The sequence below is a fragment of the Drosophila suzukii genome, unplaced genomic scaffold (assembly GCF_043229965.1).
Source record: "Drosophila suzukii unplaced genomic scaffold, CBGP_Dsuzu_IsoJpt1.0 scf_21, whole genome shotgun sequence".
NCBI lineage: Eukaryota > Metazoa > Arthropoda > Insecta > Diptera > Drosophilidae > Drosophila > Drosophila suzukii.
In genome coordinates, this window is record NW_027255908.1 from 66,864 (window position 1) to 82,163 (window position 15,300).

A 15,300-nucleotide genomic window follows, 5' to 3' on the forward strand; every position below is an offset into this window, starting at 1 on the left:
GCAGAAGCTGTAGGGATGAGGAAGAAGTGGAAACGGTAGAACACCTTCTCTGCTTCTGCCCAGCCCTATGCAGACTCAGACTGAAACACTTAGGAAGCCCCTTCATCGACGATCTTACCGAAATATCGGAGATTAATCTCAAAAGCATAAGTGCCTTTATTAAATCTTCCGGGTGGAAGACATGCTGATCAGCTTAACACAAGCTGAAACTACTAGAAACGGGACCCTAGAGAAGGAAGAAACCAGATCATGCGGTATCACAACGGACCCACTGAGGTCTAAGTGTGTCGGACTATAGTCCTAACCTAACCTACTAACCTACCTAACCTTGTGTTTTCGTCAAGGACTCTCGTATATGGGGGCTGGTCCTGGTAGCAGAAGACTCCATGGACGACTGCCCCAGGGAAAGTCGCCTTCCCTCGAAGCTGCCGGCTTCCGTCAGCAAGACACCCAAATGGATTCTCTCTCTGTCTCTATTTGTCTAAGGTCTTTTATACCAGACTAGAGCTTTTACTTGGCTGCGGGTATGGGTCGGATAAACTAGGTGCTCCCACCTAGAATTACTGTTTCTTGATATCTACTATCTTGGGAGTCAACGGCCGGCTGTTGCCCTTTGCCAGCTACTGGAGTATGGTTACCAATAGGTTGATAGTGGCCGTTGTTCTGGCCACGCGACACCCGAGAATTGCCGAATTGCTTTTTCTTCTGCCTTTACCAGTATGAGTCTGGTTAGTCACATGCAAGATTCGTCGTTGTTTCTCTATGTGAATCTTTCTATGTGGATTAATGTTCAAGGCTTCTTTGATAATAACAATAATTTTATTTTAAAGGAAATTGGAAATGTAATCGAAAAAGATCTAAGCTTGATTAAAAATTTTTTAATAGAACGACCATATGATTTTACTTTGCTAACAATAAAATAACTTTTATACATAATTTAAAAGTTGAGACTAGATGTGTAAGGAACTACATGAAATTAAAATAAATGAGGAAATTGACCAATTTATTGAACAATTTAAAGGGCAGATTATTGGTCAGCATTTTCAATACCTTCTAAACACAAAAACTATGTTCATGAATCGAGGTGGACATGATCTCAAAACTACGAATTATGGTGAACACTTTACACTTTGTAATCGGAATTGACATCGGAAACGTGCGCCTGCCACTTCTATGCATGTCGATATATAACAAAACATGTTCGCAACAAAATAAACTTCTGACCTTTTTTTCGAGCTAAAATTATACGTACGGAGAATTGAAAATATTTCCTTGACTGAGATATGTCAGCTACTTGCGAGTAGTTGCGTGGTCGTGATTTCAATCGCTATTATGGGACGTGTTAGAGCTATCAGCCATCCGTGAGGTCGTTGGCGTGAGGTATTGGGCTCAGGTAATGGACTGGTGCGCATATTCGGGTGGCTCTGGCTTGAATCCCTTTTATGTCAAGTTAATGACCCATTTATGGAAAGGAGAGAATCATAGACAATGTACCAGTTAAACGTTCTGAGGCGGAAACAAAAATGTATGTTTGAAAATATTCCGATATCTGAGAATCACCCCAACAGGGGGGTGTGGGGGTGGGGTCAATTAAGTATACTCTTTATGGACATGATCGTGTCATTTTCATGACAACTAAACCCATTAATACCAGTTAATTTATGGATTATGCTAATTGTTCTAGGACCCGCATATATTAACGAGGGAAGCGGAATCCCAGAATCTGTCTTTCCCATATACTGATCTAGCCATGTCCGCCTGTCCCTATGAACGCTGAGATCTCGCAAACTATTAAGCTAGTTGGGAATTGGTATGCAATCTCTTGGCCTTTCTGCACAGCGCAAGTTTTTTTGGCAGTGTACCAAGCCCACTCTTACGCACACAATTCAATAATATTAACACTAATAACTCAAGAATTATTAAAAAAAATATATCAGCTCGCTTGAGATTCAGCATTCTTGCTTTCTTTACAATTCTAGTTAGATGTTGGAGCCGTGAAAATATTAGTTTAGACAAAGGAAAGCAATTTAAATTTGAGAATAACATCATTATTGTGTAATTATACCCGTTACTCGTAGAGTAAAGGGTATACTAGATTCGTCGGAAATTATGTAACAGGCAGAAGGAAGCGTTTCCGACCCCATAAAGTACATATATTCTTGATCAGGATCACTAGCCGAGTCGATCTTGCCATGTCCGTCTGTCCGTATGAACGCTGAGATATTGGAAACAATAAGAGCTACAATACTGGAATTAGGCATACAGATTCCTGAGATTCCTGCGCAGCGCAAGTTTGTTTCAACAATGTGCCACGCCCACTCTAACGCCCACAATCCGCCCAAGCCTTTGGCTCCTACACTTTTGATTCTAGAAATAGAATGGAAACAGAAATTTTAACTGAAATGTATTATTCTCATCAATACCTATCGATTGACCAAAAAAAAAATTTGGCACGCCCACTTTAACGCCCACAAACTTCAAAAAATCGTAAATTTGAACGCGGATATCTCGAAAACTATCAAAGATAGAGAAATGGGATCTCAGATTTAAATTCCGTTGCCGTGTACGCACAAACCGCCCAAACCTGTGGCGCCCACAATTTTCATGCTGGATCAAAAATGTTAACCGAAATATAATTGTCTCCTCAGTACCTATCGCGCATAACGCTTAAATCTGTCTACCGCCCGCATAACCATATATTGAGATCACTGGTAGGTGGCGCATTTCAATCTCCCTTTGCTGCTTGCAAATCTCCATTTCCCTTTGGACCCATTAGCTGAGTAACGGGTATCTGATAGTCGAGGTACTCGACTATAGCGTTCTTCCTTATTTTTTGATTAAAAAAACAGATCATTAATCATTATTTATAGTCCCTGCTTTGCAGGAAACTTGTTAAATCTTTTTAAGATATGAAATATTTTTTAGAAAAGGATACCAGGGGGTACTATAAGGAATTTGTACTTAAACGTATCTCGTTTCTTCCGTCAGCTAAAATTTCATTATATTCACACACAGACGCACGCATATCCTTTTCTCAGTATTCATATTTTCATTTTAATTCTGAATTTTAAATCTTAATTGGTTTTCTTGTTTGCCTATACGATTCAAATAATTTTAATTCTGCATCTTAAATCTAAATTATTCCTTTGTGTGAACCATCTCAATAAAGGCATTTACAATTTTAATTTGCAGTTTATTTTTGTAATTCTTTGATTTCTATTGCTTTCCATTGTGCGCTGTCCGACGAAGCTGCAGTGATGTTTTGTGTTGCTGTTTCTGCGAACGCGTTAACTGCATTATTTTTTTTTCCTAATCGAAAGCTAAACGTGCAAAGTTTGTGCTCCTCCCTCACTTTTAACTGCTCGTTTGCAATTTTCGATCCTTACATTTCCCTTAGTACAGTGGTCAGAATAAAAAAAAATTATGGATACTTTTGTCTTATCCATTGAAAAAATTCCATCAATTAATCAAAGATGACTAGTGAAAACTGACGTGCTGACTTTGTGAAAAAATGTCTCATACCAAGTGTGCCGGTTACACAGTTTGAAGTGATGTCCTATCTACGGCTGAAGTGTAATTAACAGCTTTCGCTTAGCTAGAGATAGTTTTCGCCGATCGGATGAGTTGCTCTCAGCGCTGCACTCCCAATTTAATAACCTTAAGCTTTTAGATAAGTCTCCAAAGCGTAAAAAATCCACTGGTGATAGGAAGCCTAGAAAGAAAATTCCGCAACCCCTTGAAAATAATCATCAGAGAGCCATCACGGAGCAGCGGTCGACCTCAACAAATCCTCAAGTGTTGTTAAAATCAGCTGCTAAATAGATATGGATCAATTGCAATCTGGATCGTCTTCCTTACTTAATACCCTGGAACTTCAGTGAATACTGAGCCCATTCTACCGGAACAAGTTGGCTATGCAGAAACACATCTGCCTTACCAAGACCCCTATCAGTGGTTCTGCCAAAAAAACAACTATTGGTTTCTCGGCTTTCCCCTGACCAAACGGTCTCCGAGGGGTTGGACTATATACATAAAAAAAGTTGTAAAATATTACAGTGGAAAAGTGTAATTTTACCTATGCTATGGGCACTTCGTCTTTTAAGATCTCTGTTCAAAATGTTTCATTAAGTTGACTTAAAAAGATACCAACTTGTAGTTCTAGGAGGTTTTCTTACACCTGGAACTTCGTGATGCACAGATGAAAAATCGAATGTCTGACTTCCGTTAGCTCGTCATGAATTCTCTGATGATTTGCTTGACATATCCTTGGTTCAAGGTAACTATGTTAGACATTCACTAGGCCGTTTGCTGGATCTGTGCTTTGTATCTAATCCGGACTGTGTGATTCTGTCTAAGGTACCACCTCTTACTCAACTCGAAGATCTATATCATCCTGCTTTTGAGCTCTCAATCGACACTGGTGCTGTTAGTAGAAAAATCGGATAAGTTAACTAAGCGATTACGTTGTCTTCGCAAGGCTGACTTTTGGAGACTAAACTTTTATATATCAGGGTTTGATTGGTCCGATCTCTTCACATTCCAAAATATGGATGTAGGATTGGCAGCCCTATTAATAACAGATCAGTTGTTTTGTTCCGACAAATTTTCGGTAGTGTTAAAAAGCGTGAAAAAAGGGGCAAGAGGAGTAGAAATTGAGAATCAGCAGAGGAAGGTCAAGTGTGTCTTAGTATTAATTAATGTGTCAACTTAAGTATAAAAACTGTGTACTCGTGAAGTGTACTCGTATTCATCGAAGAATAAACTCTTAATAATCTATAAATATATTTACGGAAACCAATGGAAGCCTTTCTCTTCAATTTTGGGGCCTCGACCGAGAACAATCGACAAACGAAAAATTGAGTTTGATACGCGGCCAAACAACCATCTAGTTCTTGTGCTAAGAATCCATCGATCGCAGATTAATAACCAAAACGAAACGGAGAAACTAGAAAGTTATAAAACTGAAGTGATTAGAAAAAAGAGAGACTAAAAAACCATCCAGAAGAGCTGAGAATGTTGCGCAATTCCACCAAGTTTTGCAAAATATTGTGAAATTCTGAAACTACAAAACTACAAAATTTAATGCGCAGTTGGCCGATTTGAGTACAAAATTGGTTCTTTGGCGACAAGTAAATTCCTAACGGAAGACGACGAAAGGCGTTTATACAATGCGTTGTCGCAGAGAGCGACAATAATGGCTAAAGCGACAACTTGACCATTAGTAAAACTTGGAAAGGTAAAAGCTGGAGGAGATCACGACGGAGGAGAGATCCAGATGAGGTGATTGACACGAGGCGGCAAAGTGACGCCAATGAAGTTGAAAGCGATTGAAGGCGCTATTGAAGGCGTGGTTGAAGGCGATATTGAAGGCGCGAGTGAAGAGGGAGTTGAAAAGCAGTTCGAAAAGTAGCCATCAGAGCAGACAACGGTTGCAGCTTTTATTTCAACGATTTACCAGAGACAAATTTAAAAAGCAGTGGCAAATATCAGAAATGAGTGACAAAAGACTAGATACAGCAGGCGATTCGCAAGTATAAATCCATACATGCATTCATTATATCAAATTGAAATACCGAGTTTGAAGTTAAACAAAGCGTTTTTATGCAACTTACTAACGTCGTAGAGTCAGATTCTTCTAATTCTCAATCCTTAGCCACGACTTTCACTCTGAGAGATATTGAAGATTCGCTCTCTGCATTCATCGGAAGTGGATCTCCGGATATTGATAAGTATTACAGTTCAGTGGACTGATCATGAAAAATTCATTTACGGCGACAGTTACCCTTCAGTTCCAAAAAAAAAAGTTTCACTTGTGAATCACCTTGGGAATCACCTGGGACATGTCCTCGTGCACAAGTGAAGAACAAGTGACGCTCCATATAGAAAATTGTATGGGATGTCCGCATTTTCACAAGTGAAAATTCAAATGAAAATTTTTCGAAGTCCTACGGGATTTCACTTGTTCCTTATACTCATTTTTCGTATGGCCTGTCACGTGCCGGACTCGTCCCAAGTGAATCACTTGGGAAAATCAGAATTTTTCTTTGAGTTTTCACTTGTGAAATCACTTGCAAGGGACACGTCCCAAGTGAAACACTTGGGAAAATCAGAATTTTTCCTTGAGTTTTCACTTGTGAAATCACTTGCAAGGGACACGTCCCAAGTGAATCACTTGTGAAAATCAGAATTTTTCCTTGAGTTTTCAATTAAAAAAATATAGAATTTAATTCATTTCATTTTAATTCATTTTAATTATATGGTACTATTTAGATTTTCAAAAATTGTACAATTATTGTTTCTGATTTTTTGCTTCGTAAACTTATTTTTAACGTTAGACATCGCCGTTCTTAAACCTTTGTCCGGATCCTCTGAATCCAACGCTCCTGAAAAAACATATGTTTAAAAAATGCGTTTTATTTGTTTAATTGTATATTTACCTTTTATAGCTTGTTGCAGAATTTTTATTGGCACAAAACATTTCGTCATCCACTTTCGGCTAACGGAACCCATTGAATACCTTCAAAATTTACGTACTTTAAACTAAGATCAATGCACAACATCTTAAACTTAATGTAGCACTTACCTGACTTTATTGTATTAACTAAACGATTAAAGTAACTCTGCTGCGCACCATTAAAATGGATGCTTCCCTTTCAATCACTCAAACAGAATGCACCAAGTCTTCTCACCCCTTTACTAGATTTCTTTTGTTTTCTCTTCGCTGTTGGCGCGTGCCACTGCACCTATACCCTTTCTAAAGTGAATTATATATCCGACTATATAGTTTTTACTTCTTAAGTAAAAAATACAATACGATTTTTTTTTTAAATGTTAATACTTAAACTTAACTAAAAAATTATATTGTAATAAAAATGTATAATAAGTAAATATAACATTATAAGTAAATTCAATATACTAAATTTTACTATAATCAAATAGTTTACTTTTATAAAACAATATTAGTTGTTTTTTTCGATACACAATAATGCTCCTAAAATATTAGGGCATTCACATGTCGCTGCTCCACGAAAATTTTTCCGCCGAAATATTAGTCGCTAGCCGAACATAACGGAGAGACGCAAAAAAAAATAACGGACCAGCCGAAATTTGTCTCTGCGAGCGCGGAGTGCAGGCAGATTATAAGACAAGAAAGAGAGGGATATATCCGAATATCTGCCTCTCTTTGTTGCACGATCGTTTTCGTGGGCAGTCTTCTACGCTGCGCCGACTGCTCTGCTGACGTCAACAGCGGCACAGCGTTTTAGGCACAAAAAAAAACAAAAAAAGCTTTTTGCCTTGAGCCATGTCACCGCGTCCCTACTGCAGAACTGAAGGGTAGTCAAGGGAGCTGCAAAATTGTTCTTGGGCAGCCAACCGGAAATAAGTGATTGGGAAGAAGCTTTAAAAAATGAATTTGGAGAAAACCTTACAGAAAAACAGATGCACAAGATGCTTGAAAACAGAAAGAAAATAGAATAATTCTACAGTATGACCGCATTGGCAAATCAGTCGAAGTTGGACGAAGAAAGTATTATAGAACACATAGTGGAGGGTATACCAGACTCGAAGCAAAATAAAAGTTGTTCGTACCAGGCGTCCAATCTTAAGGAGTTTCGTGAGAAACTTAAGGTTTACGAGAAGATTTGCGCGAGTCAGGGGCTTAAACCAAAGCCGAAGTTTGACAGTTCTTTAGTTAAAACTTACCAAGAAGGCAAACGTTGCTTTAAGTGTGGTGGCAGCCACCATATTGCAAAGAATTGTAAGGAAGTAGGTATAAAATGTTTCAAAAATGCAATCAGTTTGGTCACAAAGCAAATCAATGCGGTATCAAAGAAGCTCGTAAGGAAGTGAAAAATGAAAACTCAAGCAGTTGTCACAATTAACTTTCAACAGAGCGTTTACAAACATAAACATTGGTAGCGACCAGATTACGGCGTTATTCAATTCTGGCAGCCATATTTGTACCATTTGCGAGACGGCTTACACTCGCATCCACCCCGACATTCTCAAACCTGATATAAAAGAGCTAATTGGAATAGGTGGCAAGAAGATATACACTCTAGGTTCGTTCACAGTTGCGACGAAGTTAGATGACGCTGACGTTGATATGTGCTTTCATGTAGTGCGAGACAAGGATACCCTTTATGAAGGTGTGATTGGTAGCGTTGTCCTTAACACAGTAACGGCAACAATTAGAGCAAACGGTGTCGTTTTCACGCAGTATATCCAGTAGATCTTGGACATTTGTCTGACCCCACCTTAGGTAGAGATGAAAATAGTCCAAACCATGACATAAATCTCACTCATTATAGTGACAATCAAAATTTGACTGTAGATGTGTCTTCCACTGGCATTTCAGACTTGAAAGAAACTTTTCATCAGTTGATGGCATCTAATTTCATTGAAGAGAATTTCATTCCACATTTAGATCTGCATCACTTGAGCAACGACATAAGATCGGTAGTGGTTGGGTTAGTTCAAAATTACAAGCCATTAAAGCCAGAGTCAAGTCCAGTAGAAATGGAAGTACTCCTAACCGATAAAGACCCAGTCTATCAGAGACCTAGGCGCTTACCGCACGAGGAAACTGAGAAAGCCGACAAGCAGATCAGGGATTGGCTTAAGGAAGGAATCACTAGTCAACGTGTTTCCGAATACGCCTCACCCGTAGTGTTGGTTGCTAAAAAAGATGGCACTAAAAGACTCTGTTGCGCAAATTGAATCGGAAGATTATGCGCGACGACTTCCCTATGGCCTTGATCGACGATGATTTACATAAGCTTCAGAAGGGGAAAGTACTTACAACGCTGGACTTATCAAACGGATTTTTCCATGTCCCCGAGCAAGAAAGCTCTCGCAAATACACCGCGTTCGTCACCCAAAGTGGTCAATACGAATTCTGCTTCGTACCATTCGGAATTTCCAATTCTCCTGCAGTGTTTATGCGATACATTTTTGCAGTGCTCAGACCATCAATTGAAGACGGTACTCTTGTCCTGTATATGGATGATTTGATTATCAACTCAAACGACGAACAGGAAGGATTAGAGAAATCAAAGATGCAGATGTCGCAATGTGTTCAGGTCTGCGTATAAAGTGGGAAAAAGTGTCAGGTCCTACAGAAGAGGGTCCAATTCCTTGGCTATATAGTTGAAAACGCGACTATCCAACCAACAGCAGAAAAGACTTGTGCAGTCGAAAACTTCCCAGTCCCGCGAGATAAAAAAGGAGTTCAACGGTATCTTGGCCTAACATCCTATTTCCGAAGGTTTGTAAAAGACTTCGCTTTTATTGCCTTTGTCGAACTTGCTTAGGAAGAACACATCCTTTAAGATGGGCGAGGAAGAGTTGGCATCGTTTAATCAATTAAAAGTATCTTTGTCTAGTTCGCCTGTTCTGAAGTTATTCGATCAAAAGAGTGCTACGGAAGTCCATTGTGATGCAAGCATGTACGGATATGGAGCAGTCCTTCTTCAAAAGGATTCAGATGATCATGAATTTCACCCAGTAGAGTACATGAGCCGCAAGACAACAGATGCCGAGGAGAAATATACTTCTTATGAGCTAGAGGTACTCGCTATAGTACACGCTCTGAAGAAGTGGAGAGTCTACTTGCTGGGACGAAAGATTAAGATCGTCACCGACTGCAATGCGTCCCAGTGAAAGTATCTCGTTTGGCCATGTTTTTACAAGATTTTGAGTACATAATAGAGCATCGTGCAGGCACAAGGATGAAACATGTCGACGCCTTAAGCCGCGTACATACTGTTTACGTCAAAAGGGCGTTTAATTTCAGGAGGCAGTGTCGAGCGGCAGTTTTATCCAGATGTCTACATCTGGCGCGCTTGCACTGCCGTCTGCTCTCCCTCTCTCCCCTAAGTCTCCGCTCTGCTGTGGAGCGCTTAAGTTAAGTTAGGCTTAAACAGTTCATGTTTCAAAGTGTACTAATAAGCACCTACGCACGTCGCGTAAAAACCCCAAAGTACTCCCGTGGGTTTTGGGTACCATTCGATCTTGGGGCTTCAACTATTTTCAACGATCAAGCCACCCCGCCCCAACATTTTGGTCCAGTCGAAACCGGATTTCAAAATCTTTGGATTTTCCTCTCCTGGAGCTTTCTTTGATTTTGTCCCAGCAGGCTTGAACCGCTCCAGATAAGTTCCCCTTACTTTAATTGCCGGTCATACAGCCAGTTTTTCGAACCCTATTTCGACTAGCTTTCTGTATGATATATTGTCTAAATCCAATTCCGTTACTTGTGCCCGACAATATTCCAGTTTCCTTTGCCCACAGTTGCACACTTGAAACAATTCCAGAAGATATTTCAGTGCTACTATTCAAGTAAAATATTTCTCAAATATATTTTCAATTCCAATTGTGTGTAAAATATAACTCAGCCACAGTAAAAAATTCCCGATCATAACATTTTTCCTTAAGATTTGCACTCTTTATTTTTTACTGTGTTCCAGCTGCGTGTGTATATTTACATAAATATTCTAATACAGTCCACTCCAACTACTTTTCTCGACCTACAAATACGGCTAAACTATTTCTAAAATTAAAAACAAAGTTACAAATTCCACAAATTTACTCCAGCAAATCGTTTGCAATTTAGTTGTGCAGGTGACAAACAAACGCACCGACATACAAACATAAGCGAAGTCTTTCCAATTCCCGCAACGTTATTCTGCTATTCGCACCCCACTTATGTACATATGTACAGTGTACATACATACGTATATCGATATTTTCACCAGTGCACAGTGGGTCAAGAGCTCACAATAAATGTGCCTTCCAATACAATATTAAAGTCCGTAATTCTTTACATAAGTCCGACCATCCGATATAATAAATATTTATTGACTCAGCCTATCCGACAGTGTGACCGTATATATTTACAATCTTGATTGGTTCCTAAATTTCAATTGGATTAAAGCCCGTTTCCTTACTGAACTAAAATTCTAAATTATATTACGTCATGGCAACATCAGTAAAATCCGCTTTAACCCGATTTATGGCCACAGTTGACTGTCTGAACCACTTTGAAGCCACTGTGAATGCTCCAGGTGCTCCTACCCCAACAACAAAATTCGTCGCGACCACCTCAATTCCTTGTGGCAAACGGTAAAGGCAGCATACGACATATGCTCCGACTGCATTATAGCTGCAGGCGAGAGCACTGCAGACACAAAATCCATACTAAAGTCCAAGTATTACCAAACGTACTCCACTTATGAAATATTTGCCGCGCAGCTGATGGAAAAAATCCTAAAAGGCTCCTCCCAAATATTTCAAGCTCCAGAAACTCCGTCACAAAATTCCCTCCTATCGACACAGATGTTTTCTCTGGCGATTATCTTCGCTGGCCGACTTTCCGGGACCTTTTCACGTCAATATACATAGACAATCCGAGTCTAACGCCCGTTGAAAAATTATTCCATTTAAATTCAAAAACAAGTGGCGAAGCTCATTCAATAGTTTCAAGATCCCCACTCACCAATGACGGCTTTCGCTCAGCCTGGAATAACCTAACTGAGCGTTTCGAAAATAAGCGATTGCAGGTGAACAGTCACCTGAAAACACTTTTCAATGTGCAATCCATAGCACAGGAGTCGGGAGCAGACTTAAAGGAACTTCAACGCACTTTTCATGGTTGCTTAACTTCCTTAAAATTTTCCGGTGTTAATATTGAGAATTGGGACCCTATCCTGGTTTATATGTGCTCGACAAAACTACCAAAGCTCACTCTCTCGTTATGGGACCAATCCATCCGAAATAAAGCCGAAATTCCTACGTGGCTTGAGCTTGATTCCTATTTGACGGAGCGCCATCGAACTCATGAGGCCGTCGATAGCTTCCGATCTGCTATTTTCCACCACGTCCAGTCCAAAGACACAAATCGAGTGGCAGAATTACCAAGAATAAGTTCCTTCAACACAAGGCTAGTTCCGATACCCAAAAGCTGTGATCTGTGTTCGAAGAAGAACCACCCCGTGCGTATATGTCCACGCTTCCTACAAATGACGGTAGACGATCGCCTAGCCTATATTCAAAGGAAGCAGTTGTGCTCCAATTGCTTTGCAGGCAGCCATCAATTCCGGGATAGCACAAGAGCTCACAACTGTCTCACTTGCCAGGATCGGCATCACACATTGCTGCATCGAAACAGCGGTCCAACTACTCCGCCGATTCCATCCGACCCTCCAAGGCCAGTATCCGCCTCAGTTCCGCACATCATTTCGTCCTATTCAGCGCACGTTTCCCTACAAAAATTCCCTCCTAAGAATACTCCATCCGAGTATTGGGTTCCATACCCATCCTTGGATGGCAGACGTACTCGAGGTATTAAATCCTACCAATGCCGAGTCTTCCAAAAGATCCAACCTCTACGGAAGTGCCACCACTTTCTACGACTAGGCCCCCAGAATCGGCTTCAGGAAGTACATATCCAGAAGTACTGCTCCAATTGCTTGGCTCACAATCATTCCAAGGACTCCTGCCGCAGTGGTCATCACTGCCACAAGTGTGGAAAGGCCCACCACACTCTTCTACATACGGACGACCGATCTACACTTTCAACATATTCCTGAGCCTACTATCCTGAGTTTCTTGCTACGGGAGTCCTCGCAAGGGGGGGAGAATGTTTACGTCAAAAGGGCGTTTAATTTCAGGAGGCAGTGTCGAGCGGCAGTTTTATCCAGATGTCTACATCTCGCGCGCTCGCACTGCCGTCCGCTCTCCCTCTCCATTTCTCCCCTAAGTCTCCGCTCTGCTCTGGAGCGCTTAAGTTAAGTTATGTTTAAGCAGTTTATGTTTCAAAGTGTACTAATAAACACCTACGCACGTCGGGTAAAAACCTCAAAATACTCCCGTGGTTTTTGGGTACCATTCGATCTTGGGGCTTCACCTATTTCAACGATCAAGCCACCACGCCCCAACACATACCTTGTTGCTCCAAGAGTCAGTCAGACATATTATTCAACAGGCTCAACGGCAGGATGAATGGACAAAAGCCATTTGTAAGGTCCTGGAAACACATACCTACGACGACTTTTATCTGAAGCAAGAAGTTCTTCACAAGAAACCTATAAAAGAGCTCATAGTAATCCCATCAGCCATGGATAACAAAATAATCAACACAGCTCACCGACAAGGACATTTTGGCATCAAAAGGACAATTGACGTGGTTCAGCGCGACTTTTACATTCCAGGTTTAGAGAGGAAGGCTCAAATTATCGTGAAGTCCTGTGTGGAGTGCATAGTTGGCGAGGCTAAGTATGGGAAAAAAGAGGGTTTCTTAAACCCGATAAACAAGGCAGACGAACCGTTACAGACCTATCATATTGACCACATTGGCCCCATGGATATGACAAAAAAACAATACAATCATGTTTTGGTAGTGGTCGACGCTTTCTCTAATTTTGTGTGGCTTTATCCCACTAAGAGCACTGGCGCTGACGAGGTAGTGGATAAAATGGAAAGGCAGTCTGATGTTTTCGGTACGGATTACGGATCGTGGAACGGCATTCACAGCCAATGTTTTTCAGGAGTACTGTAAAGTTAATAACATCCAGGATTTGTTGGTAGCCACAGGAGTGCCACGTGGCAACGGTCAAGTGGAGCGTATCAACAGGATTGTCATCACTATATTGACGAAACTTTGTGCGGAAGACCCGAAAACTTCTTATAAGCATGTAGGCAGGGTTCAACAGTTTATAAATTCCCCTACTCCTAGAAGTACAAAGATAGCTCCATTCAAGATCCTTACTGGGATCAATATGAAGACCAAGTACGATAAGGAGTTAGTCAGGAGAATATTCGAGTGGAAGCTTAAGAGAACATCGCAAAGATTCAGGACGAGAATCGCAAGTCATTCAAAAAATCAAGGAAGCCAGAGTCTGAGTACAAGCTCGGAGATTAAGTAGCTATTTAAAGAACACAGTTTGGTGCAACATTGAAGTTGAAAAATAAGTTCTTAGGGCCTTACGCCGTTACTCTGTAGTAGACAGCTAGGGTTTTTAGGCCTGCGTTCACTAGGCTATGGATAACCTAGTGTATAGGAAGATTCGGGTTCGTGCACTTCTAGCATTGCTCGGTGCTAAGCTCGTCGGATTGTCGTGGGATCTTCCTAGTCTTCTCTATAACACGCACCGTACTACGCGAAAAAAGTTTTAAGTGCACTAAGCGGTAATCTAAAAGGATCGAACAACAAAATAATGGGTGTAAACGGACTCAAGGCACGCGGACGGACGTTGAAGGCACAAGCGAATCAGGAAACATTAAGAGTTAGGGTGGCTCGATGATATTGCCGCCCCTTTCTGTACCCTCCCTACCATGATAACTCGTGTGAAATTGTTTGCGGTTATCCCTTATTCAATGTTTATTCATTATTCACATTTTTACTTCATATAGCAGCGGCATAGCAAGATCAATCACGATTGCGCGTTACAAATTTATTCAACCATTGTTGAACTATCAACTTCAATTAACAAAAGAAAATTAGAAACTACAATCATGATTTCAATACAACTTAAATTCTTTCATATTCAAAAATCAAATTTAACTCAAAATATAACAAGACTCAATCTGACCGAATAACCGTCCGTTTGCTTTGGCACGCATAATCATAATATCATTTATATATATAGGTCAAATGTCAGAAAATCAATATGGTGGTAACAATATTTCACTTACGCAAAACTCCGGCGATGCAGGTTCGGTGGGCCCATCGAAGACGCTGTGCAAGGAGGCTTTTAAGACAAGTTATCATATTAATTTCTGACAAGATCAGTTATGTGGAATGTACGGATGGTCATTGTCAGAACTTAAAGAAAAATTACTACTAAGTCAATACAAAGGTACGCTACATGAGCTAGTACCGAGAAATTACTCTACATAGATCGAAAGTTAAACTACACAAGAGTTAGCGCCTCCGACAGCTCACTACATACGAAGGGATCTGCGTCTTCGCATGCCAGACAGCGGGTCTGATCAATCGATGCTTTCCTCCAAATACATTCGCCTATGGCGAGACTCTTCCCATCGGCAAGCCGCACGTGGCGAATACGGGCGAAGTGCCGGGTCTGTTGCTCTCCTTCGAATACATTCGCCTATGGCGAGGCTCTTCCCATCGGCAAGCCGCACGTGGCGAATACGGGCGAAGTGCCGGGTCTGCTGCGCTTACAACACGCCTTCCGAGATACTGCTCACTGGACTAGCCAGAGCTGAGACTTCCTTTGCCGCGCGTGGCGCGTGTTGGTGAGGCGATGTGGGTGTAGCAGCAAAAGTCACATCCGGTAT

At 40.9% G+C, this 15,300-nt stretch overlaps 2 protein-coding genes and 1 long non-coding RNA gene across 3 annotated transcripts; 2 read left to right on the forward strand and 1 right to left on the reverse strand.

Moving 5' to 3' along the window:
- Positions 1–6,294: 6,294 nt before the first annotated feature.
- Positions 6,295–6,836, reverse strand: LOC139354769 (uncharacterized). The gene is made up of 3 exons (XR_011605622.1): positions 6,584–6,836; positions 6,438–6,517; positions 6,295–6,383 (listed from the first exon to the last, which is right to left on the reverse strand). It is a non-coding gene; the product is annotated as an uncharacterized lncRNA (long non-coding RNA).
- A 652-nt stretch (positions 6,837–7,488) lies between these two features.
- On the forward strand, positions 7,489–9,663 carry LOC139354757 (uncharacterized). The gene is made up of 3 exons (XM_070999007.1): positions 7,489–7,651; positions 8,429–8,672; positions 9,315–9,663. Exons 1-3 carry the CDS (start codon positions 7,489–7,491, stop codon positions 9,661–9,663), a joined length of 756 nt encoding a protein of 251 aa, XP_070855108.1.
- A 3,827-nt stretch (positions 9,664–13,490) lies between these two features.
- LOC139354758 (uncharacterized) lies at positions 13,491–13,925 on the forward strand. The gene has a single exon (XM_070999008.1). The coding sequence runs from the start codon at positions 13,491–13,493 to the stop codon at positions 13,923–13,925; it is 435 nt and encodes a 144-aa protein (XP_070855109.1).
- The last annotated feature ends 1,375 nt before the right edge of the window (positions 13,926–15,300 follow it).

What these genes read in the sequence shown, in the direction of transcription:
- LOC139354757 (XM_070999007.1), top strand. Translation starts at nt 7,489, where the DNA reads ATGACCGCATTGGCAAATCAGTCGAAGTTGGACGAAGAAAGTATTATA. An exon ending in TTACGAGAAGATTTGCGCGA is followed by an intron (nt 7,652 to 8,428) that starts GTCAGGGGCTTA and finishes TTCCACATTTAG; the next exon opens with ATCTGCATCACTTGAGCAAC. An exon ending in GAATACGCCTCACCCGTAGT is followed by an intron (nt 8,673 to 9,314) that starts GTTGGTTGCTAA and finishes GAACTTGCTTAG; the next exon opens with GAAGAACACATCCTTTAAGA.
- LOC139354758 (XM_070999008.1), top strand. Translation starts at nt 13,491, where the DNA reads ATGTTTTCGGTACGGATTACGGATCGTGGAACGGCATTCACAGCCAAT.